A 9,663-nucleotide genomic window follows, 5' to 3' on the forward strand; every position below is an offset into this window, starting at 1 on the left:
TTACTAGTATCTCATTTCAGATTATTTTGGTGTTTCGGCTAAAGACAGGCCTCAGGTTTAATTATGTTTTATAGACTGTAATGCTGCTGTGCAAACACGTGTTCCTACAAAAAAAACTTATAATAGCTGGACTTTTTTTGTTAAGATTTTAGATTTTTTTGATATCTTTACTGTTTTACAAGTTTTACAGTCTGTTTTTTTTTAATACGTTTCGTTACAGTTCAAATAAAAGTTTGTATTTCATGACAAATGTCATTTGTTCATGATTTCAAGCCAGTGGTCCAGTCCTCCCCATGGGGTGGTTCACACCTCCCTTAGATCGGGAGGAGTGAGCCATAAAATTAACAGGCTTTTTCTCCCATCTGTAGAACTGATGGTTGCACGATTAGTTGTACAACTTGGTTCGTGTTGCAACTACTCTGAATACCTTTCATTTGCATAGGATCATTTTAACTTCAGCCCTTTTATTTTGGCTAGGGGTCCAAAAATAAAAAAAAAAAGCGGCTCACTCCTCCCCACTCTCCCCTACTTGGTTGGGGCTCCTTTACCATGAATTACTGTATCAATGCGGTGTGGCATGGAGGTGATCAGTCTGTGGCACTGCTGAGGTGTTATTGAAGCCCAGGTTGCTTTGATAGTGGCCTTCAGCGTATCTGTATTTTTGGGTCGGGTGTTTCTCATCTTCCTCTTGACAATACCCCATAGATTCTCTATGGGGTTCAGGTCAGACAAGTTGGTTGGCCAATCAAACACAGTAATATCATGGTCAGCAAACCATTTGGTAGTAGTTTTGGCACTGTGGATAGGTGCTAAGTCCTGCTGGAAAAGGAAATCAGCATCTCCAAAAAGCTCGTCAGCAGATGGAAGCATGAAGTGCTCTAAATCTCCTGGTAGATGGCTGTGTTGACTTTGGACTTGATAAAATACAGTGGACCAACACCAGCAGATGACATGGCACCCCAAATCATCACAGACTGTGGAAACTTCACACTGGGCTTCAGACACCTTGGATTCTGTGCCTTTCCACTCTTCCTCCAGACTCTAGAACTGTGATTTCCAAATTAAATGCAAAATGTACTTTCATCTCAAAAGAGGACTTTGGACCACTGAGCAACAGTCCATTTCTTTCTCTCCTCAGCCCAGATAAGACACTTCTGGCATTGTCTCTGGCTCAGGAGTAGCTTGATATTAGGAATGCGAAAGTTGTATCCCCTTTCTTGAAGATGTCTGTTCGTGATGGGTCTTGATACACTGACACCAGCCTCAGTCCACTCCTTGTGAAGCTCTCCCGAATTCTTGAATCAACTTTTCTTGATAATCCTCTCAAGACTGCGGCCACCCCTGTTGCTTGTGCACCTTTTCCAGCCACCCTTTTCAGCAATGACCTTTTGTGGCTTACCCTCCTTGTGGAGGGCATCAATGATCATCTTCTGGACAACAGTCAAGTCAGCAGTCTTCCCCATGATTGTGGTAGTGTGTACTGAACTAGACCGAGAGATACACTGTGTTCATACTGTGTTACTCAAACTCGAAATGAAATATTCTAATATTTTGAGATGTTTTTTTTTGTTTGTTTGTTTTTGTACTGTATGCCATACTGATTAAAATTAAACTACAACCCCGATTCCAAAAAAGTTGGGACAAAGTACAAATTGTAAATAAAAACGGAATGCAATGATGTGGAAGTTTCAAAATTCCATATTTTATTCAGAATAGAACATAGATGACATATCAAATGTTTAAACTGAAAAAATTTATCCTTTAAAGAGAAAAATTAGGTGATTTTAAATTTCATGACAACACATCTCAAAAAAGTTGGGACAAGGCCATGTTTACCACTGTGAGACATCCCCTTTTCTCTTTACAACAGTCTGTAAATGTCTGGGGACTGAGGAGACAAGTTGCTCAAGTTTAGGGATAGGAATGTTAACCCATTCTTGTCTAATGTAGGATTCTAGTTGCTCAACTGTCTTAGGTCTTTTTTGTCGTATCTTCCGTTTTATGATGCACCAAATGTTTTCTATGGGTGAAAGATCTGGACTGCAGGCTGGCCAGTTCAGTACCCGGACCCTTCTTCTACACAGCCATGATGCTGTAATTGATGCAGTATGTGGTTTGGCATTGTCATGTTGGAAAATGCAAGGTCTTCCCTGAAAGAGACGTCGTCTGGATGGGAGCATATGTTGCTCAAGAACCTGGATATACCTTTCAGCATTGATGGTGTCTTTCCAGATGTGTAAGCTGCCCATGCCACACACACTAATGCAACCCCATACCATCAGAGATGCAGGCTTCTGAACTGAGCGCTGATAACAACTTGGGTCGTCCTTCTCCTCTTTAGTGTGAATGACACGGCGTCCCTGGTTTCCATAAAGAACTTCAAATTTTGATTCATCTGACCACAGAACAGTTTTCCACTTTGCCACAGTCCATTTTAAATGAGCCTTGGCCCAGAGAAGACGTCTGCGCTTCTGGATCATGTTTAGATACGGCTTCTTCTTTGAACTATAGAGTTTTAGCTGGCAACGGCAGATAGCATGGTGAATTGTGTTCACAGATAATGTTCTCTGAAAATATTCCTGAGCCCATTTTGTGATTTCCAATACAGAAGCATGCCTGTATGTGATGCAGTGCCATCTAAGGGCCCGAAGATCACGGGCACCCAGTATGGGTTTCCTGCCTTGACCCTTACGTACAGAGATTCTTCCACATTCTCTGAATCTTTTGATGATATTATGCACTGTAGATGATGATGTGTTCAAACTCTGCAATTTTACACTGTCGAACTCCTTTCTGATATTGCTCCACTATTTGTCGGCGCAGAATTAGGGGGATTGGTGATCCTCTTCCCATCTTTACTTCTGAGAGCCGCTGCCACTCCAAGATGCTCTTTTTATACCCAGTCATGTTAATGACCTATTGCCAATTGACCTAATGAGTTGCAATTTGGTCCTCCAGCTGTTCCTTTTTTGTACCTTTAACTTTTCCAGCCTCTTATTGCCCCTGTCCCAACTTTTTTGAGATGTGTTGCTGTCATGAAATTTCAAATGAGCCAATATTTGTCATGAAATTTCAAAATGTCTCACTTTTGACATTTGATATGTTGTCTATGTTCTATTGTGAATACAATATCAGTTTTTGAGATTTGTAAATTATTGCATTCCATTTTTATTTACAATTTGTACTTTGTCCCAACTTTTTTGGAATCGGGGTTGTAGAAAAATGCTTGAAACATTTTAGTTTGTGTAATGAGTCTATAATATATAACATTTTCACTTTCTCAAATAACTGATGGAAAATATTGAATTTTTTCACAATATTCTAATTTTTTGAGATGCACTAGTATATAGCAGCAGCTCTGACAATAGTACGACAGCGTATTAGGGCCATTGTTGGTTAAAAATACAGAGGTGGGGGAGGAGAAAAAACTGAATTTCTGAGCTTAAAGTCGGAAATTTCGATCCAAAACTTGGATATTTTCCCTGGATTATAAAGGTATAGATCTGCATGGAGGAAAAAAAAGCAACAAAAAACTGATACTCTGAGACTAAAAAGTGAGAACTCCCAAGATTAAGAAGTCACAAATTTATGAGAAAAACAACTAAAAAATTCTGCGATTAAAAAGGCAGAAATTCTCACGACTTGCAAATTTATGACTTTATAATCTCAGAGAATATCCAAGTTTTCTTCTGGCAAATTTACGACTTTAATTTCTGAGTTTTTTTCTGAGAATCCCCCCCACCCCTCCTCAGCTCCATTTTTTTTAAACCTACAATGGCTCTTAATAAGCCATGATACAGTAATATTGATTAGCTGCAAAGTTTATTTTAATTCACTCATTCTAAAATATTCCCATTTCTCTCGGAACAACTTACACATTGACATATAACAGAAGCTCCACATGAACAGATTTAGAAAGTTTGTTTTCCTTATTTAAACCTCATATTCTGTTCACTGCTCAGAGATGGATGTTTTATTTGCCCTGGCCATTACTCTATAATTAAATAATATTGGCTGGCTTTTTTTTTGTGGTATCTCAGATATATTCCATTCAGCTACTCATCTTCAACTCGTTCAGTATCATGCTAGCTGAATGGAATATATCTGATATACCACAAAAAAGCCAGCCAATATTATTATTATTATTATTATTATTATTATTATTATACATTCCTTTTGGGTGTTCAATGCGTCTTTCTCTTTCAAAATCTTCTATATTTCACGAAGCAAACCTGGCGGCCATGTTTATTTGCAAATTGTCACAGTCGCTTGCAGCACAGAAGTTTTACGTCTCCGGCGTGTGACGCCATGTTGTCTTGACAACCATGCAATATCGTAAACCATATTCAACATTAGCCCTGTGATGACCTGACGACTTGTCCAGGGTGTACCCCACCTTTCGCCCGTAGTCAGCTGGGATAGGCTCCAGCTTGCCTGCGACCCTGTAGAACAGGATAAAGCGGCTAGAGATAATGAGATGAGATATTCAACACTCATTCTCCATTGGGTAGAGTGACGTAATACACGTAGGATAAGCGATTATGCTAACAATATTGCATGCTGTCAAACCAAATGAATGAAACCTGCTAGAAGGGAATAGAACGCATCTTTTTATTCCATTGAAAAACTGTCTTGTCCTTTATGTATAATAATTTATTATAATGCAATTGAAATGTTTTAGGTAATGATCTCAGTTGTCAGCAAATATGAATATTCTTAATGGTATATGTGTGCAACACACCTTTTATTGATCATTGTACTTTCAGGTTAACATGAGCATAATGTAATTTCAGCAAAACAAACATATTTTTCAAATTATTTTCCTTAATTATTAGTAAAAATGTCTTATACACCCCTCCCTGCAGGCATTACAGTGAACGGCCACTTGGTGTTGGGTCCTCCGAAGATTGGAATCGAGGACCACACTCGCACTTTCTTTGACAAGATAAGCATAAGAATTTCAAAAGGTGGCATCAGGATCACCTTGACAAGAGACTCAGTTGTAGTGAAGGGAGAAGGTCTTGAAACGCTGCCGACCAGACAGAAGGGATCTGTGACACTCCCAGGCTTGAAGATTGTGCTTGATGGACACCAGAGGTGTTGGATTGAGCTTGCAAAAGGTGTCATGTTCCTGGTTCTGATCCATCGATATAGTCACCCTGCCTATTTCCAGGTGGAGCATCTAGGATTCTACATAGCTGATGGAGAGGGGTTATCTTCTTTAACACAAGGTCTACTTGGTATGTAGCACAACATTTTATCCTTCTTATGGTGTCCAAAACATTTATTCACTCAGTTGTATGACAAGTGAGTCAGAATTCATCCAATGCAAGCATATAGCTGAGCAGTGGACAGTGCTCAAAGGTATAACCATGTGACTTGGGTAGTCATAAACTCATCACATTTTAGTGTTGCTGTCACCCAACTCTAGGTCTTTGGTTTGATCCTGAACTCGGTTTACTGTTTATTCTGCATGTTCTCCCCATAACCTTGTGGGTTTCCTCCATCCTGCCAAAAAACATGCCTGTAGATAAATTAGCTTATAGGCTACATGTTTAAAGTAAGACTGCCTTTCAATTTCATGAAATCGGTGAAATTTAGTTTCCTCTGAAATTTGGTCATTGTGATATATGTTTATTTCTGTAATATCTCACAAAATATCAGGCCATTCTGTGGCTGGGAAGTTATTTAATGTGAGGGGATTCCCGAGCAAATAATGTGCATGAAATCACTCGCTTTGTGCAGTCAAGCAGACAGAGAAAGTCCTTGTGCACATGCGCAGGTTTACCTTGACCGTGCACTGACAGTTACATCATTCTGTCGCTAAACGAACAGCTGATCACACTGAGGTGCTCGCTGACCACCGATTATTTATTAGTTTGGTCCTGCGTTTCCTTTCCTTCGCATATAACATGATGTCTTTTCTTCTCACTTACCGTTACTGTAGTTGGTCTTTCATGTTTCATTCGCGTCTTCCATTTTTCTCTCCTGTTTCAAATTTGTATCCCACAATACCTTGCACGAACGGGGAAAGCCCACCACGTGATGCATGATAGTATCTTGAATTGGGTCATGGTGAAGCAGGAAAAAATAGAGAATTTAGGGCCATGTGGTCTTAAATTCATTAATTGTTCTCGTCTCGTCTTCTTCCGCTTATCCAGGACCGGGTCGCGAAGGCAGCAGTCTAAGCATGGAAGCCCAAACTTCCCTTTCCCCAGACACCTCGGCCAGCTCCTCGGGAAGAACACCGAGGCGTTCCCAGGCCAGCCGAGAGACATAGTCCCTCCAGCGTGTCCTGGGTCTTCCCCGGGGCCTCCTCCTGGGGGGACATGCCTGGAACACCTCCCCAGGGAGGCGTCCAGGAGGCATCCGAAAAAGATGCCCGAGCCACCTCAGCTGGTTCCTCTCGATGTGGAGGAGCAGCGGCTCTACTCCGAGCTCCTCCCGAGTGACTGTGCTTCTCACCCTATCTCTAAGGGAGCGCCCAGCCACCCTGCGAAGGAAACTCATTTCAGCCGCTTGTATCCGCGATCTTGTTCTTTCTGTCATTACCCAAAGCTCATGACCATAGGTGAGAGTCGGAACGTAGATCGACCGGTAAATTGAGAGCTTTGCCTTTTGGCTCAGCTCCTTCTTCACCACGACGGACCGGTAAAGCGACCGCATCACTGCGGAGGCTGCACCGATCCGCCTGTCGATCTCACGCTCCATCCTTCCCTCACTCGTGAACAAGATCCCGAGATACTTAAACTCCTCCACTTGAGGCAGGACTTCTCCACCAACCTGGAGAGGGCAAGCCACCCTTTTCCGGTCGAGAACCATGGCCTCGGACTTGGAGGTGCTGATTCTCATCCCAGCCGCTTCACACTCGACTGCAAACCGCCCCAGTGCATGCTGAAGGTCCTGGTTTGAAGAAGCCAACAGGACAACATCATCCGCAAAAAGCAGAGATGAAATCCTGTGGTTCCCAAACAGGATTCCTTCCGGCCCCTGGCTGCGCCTAGAAATTCTGTCCATAAAAATTATGAACAGAACCGGTGACAAAGGGCAGCCCTGACGGAGTCCAACATGCACTGGGAACAGGTCTGACTTACTGCCGGCAATGCGAACCAGACTCCTGCTCCGTTCATACAGGGACCGGACAGCCCTTAGCAAAGAGCCCCGAACCCCATACTCCCGAAGCACCCCCCACAGAATACCACGGGGGACACGGTCGAATGCCTTCTCCAGATCCACAAAGCACATGTGGACTGGTTGGGCAAACTCCCATGAACCCTCGAGCACCCTATGAAGGGTATAGAGCTGGTCCAGTGTTCCGCGACCAGGACGAAAACCGCATTGTTCCTCCTGGATCCGAGGTTCGACTATTGGTCGAATTCTCCTCTCCAGTACCCTGGAGTAAACTTTCCCTGGGAGGCTGAGAAGTGTGATTCCCCTATAATTGGAGCACACTCTCCGGTCCCCTTTCTTAAAAAGAGGGACCACCACCCCAGTCTGCCACTCCAGAGGCACTGTCCCCGACCGCCACGCGATGTTGCAGAGGCGTGTCAACCAAGACAGCCCCACAACATCCAGAGACTTGAGATACTCAGGGCGGATCTCATCCACCCCCGGTGCCTTGCCACCGAGGAGCTTGCAAACCACCTCAGTGACTTCGGCTTGGGTAATGGACGAGTCCATCTCTGAGTCATCAGCCTCAGTCTCCTCAGTGGAAGACATGACGGTGGGATTGAGGAGATCCTCAAAGTATTCCTTCCACCGCCCGACAATGTCCCCAGTCGAGGTCAACAGCTCCCCACCCGCACTGTAAACAGTGTTGGCAGAGTACTGCTTCCCCCTCCTGAGGCGCCGGACGGTTTGCCAGAATTTCTTCGAGGCCGACCGATAGTCCTTCTCCATGGCCTCCCCGAACTCCTCCCAGTTCCGAGTTTTTGCCTCCGCAACTGCCCGAGCTGCAGCACGCCTGGCCTGCCGATACCCGTCGGCTGCCTCAGGAGTCCCGGAGGTCAACATGGCCCGATAGGACTCCTTCTTCAGCTTGACGGCATCCCTTACTTCCAGTGTCCACCACCGGGTTCGGGGATTGCCGCCACGACAGGCACCGGAGACCTTGCGGCCACAGCTCCGAACAGCTGCATCCACAATGGAGGTAGAGAACATGGTCCACTCAGACTCAATGTCCCCCGCCTCCCTCGGAAGCTGGGAAAAGCTCTCCCGGAGGTGGGAGTTAAAGACCTCCCCAACAGAGTGCTCGGCCAGACGTTCCCAGCAGACCCTCACCATACGTTTGGGCCTGCCAGGTCTGTCCAGCTTCCTCCTCCGCCAGCGGATCCAACTCACCACCAGGTGGTGATCAGTTGACAACTCAGCCCCTCTCTTCACCCGAGTGTCCAAGACATAGGGTCGGAGATCAGATGACACGACTACAAAGTCGATCATCGACCTCCGACCTAAGGTGTCCTGGTGCCACGTGCACTTATGGACACCCCTATGCTCGAACATGGTGTTCGTTATGGACAAACTGTGACTAGCACAGAAGTCCAATAACAAAACACCACTCGGGTTCAGATCGGGGAGGCCGTTCCTCCCAACCACGCCCCTCCAGGTGTCACTGTCATCGCCCACGTGAGCATTGAAGTCCCCCAGTAGCACAATGGAGTCCCCAGTCTGAGCACCCCTCAGTACCTCTCCCAGGGACTCCAAGAAGGCCGGATACTCTATACTGCTATTTGGCCCGTAGGCACAAACAACAGCAAGAGCCCTCTCCCCAATCCGAAGGCGCAGAGAGGCGACCCTCTCGTTCACTGGGGTAAACTCCAACACATGGCGGCTGAGCTGGGGAGCTATAAGGAAGCCCACACCAGCCCGCCGCCGCTCACCACGGGCGACTCCAGAGAAGTGGAAAGTCCAGCCCCTCTCGAGGAGCTGGGTTCCAGAGCCCAAGCTGTGCGTGGAGGTGAGCCCGACTATCTCTAGCCGGTACCTCTCAACCTCCCGCACAAGCTCAGGCTCCTTCCCCCCCAGCGAAGTGACATTCCATGTCCCAACAGCCAGCCGCTGTGTCCGGGGATCAGGTCGTCGAGGCCCCTGCCTTCGACTGCCACCCAATCCACACTGCACCAAACCCCTACTGCTACCTCTGTGGGTGGTGAACCCACAGGAGGTCGGGCCCACGTCACCTCTTCGGGCTGAGCCCGGCCGGGCCCCATGGGCAAAGGCCCGGCCACCAAGCGCTCGCATACGAGCCCCAACCCCGGGCCTGGCTCCAGGGTGGGGCCCCGGCTGCGTCCTACCGGGCGACGTCACGGTCCTGGATTTTTTCTTCATAGGGTTTTTTTTGGTGAACTGCTCTTGGTCTGGCCTGTCACCTAGGACCTGTCTGCCTTGGGAAACCCTAACAGGGGCATAATGCCCCCGACAACATAGCTCCTAGGATCATTCAAGCACACAAACCCCTCCACCACAATAAGGTGGCAGTTCTAGGAGGGGTAATTGTTCTATTTAAAAAAAAAACGAATACAATTGGAAGACTTGAATTCAGTAGCTTTCGGTCCACTAAAAAAATAATTGGGTGTCGGGGAAAATTCTTTTTATGACCTACACTTGAAAAATCTGAAAGGCAGTATAGCTTTAATTGTCTGTAGGTGTGAGCAAGCCTGTGAA

At 45.9% G+C, this 9,663-nt stretch overlaps 1 protein-coding gene across 3 annotated transcripts in view; it reads left to right on the top strand.

Annotated features, from left to right (window-relative positions):
• The window catches only part of itih6 (inter-alpha-trypsin inhibitor heavy chain family member 6), a 57,722-nt gene that overhangs the window by 44,934 nt on the left and 3,125 nt on the right, over positions 1-9,663 (top strand). For all 3 annotated transcript variants that reach the window (XM_060937458.1, XM_060937459.1, XM_060937460.1), the window contains one exon: positions 4,866-5,240. In XM_060937458.1, the coding sequence (XP_060793441.1) occupies positions 4,866-5,240 (375 nt within the window). The remainder of the gene's footprint in view (positions 1-4,865; positions 5,241-9,663) is intronic.

Source organism: Neoarius graeffei, chromosome 13 (genome assembly GCF_027579695.1).
Source record: "Neoarius graeffei isolate fNeoGra1 chromosome 13, fNeoGra1.pri, whole genome shotgun sequence".
NCBI lineage: Eukaryota > Metazoa > Chordata > Actinopteri > Siluriformes > Ariidae > Neoarius > Neoarius graeffei.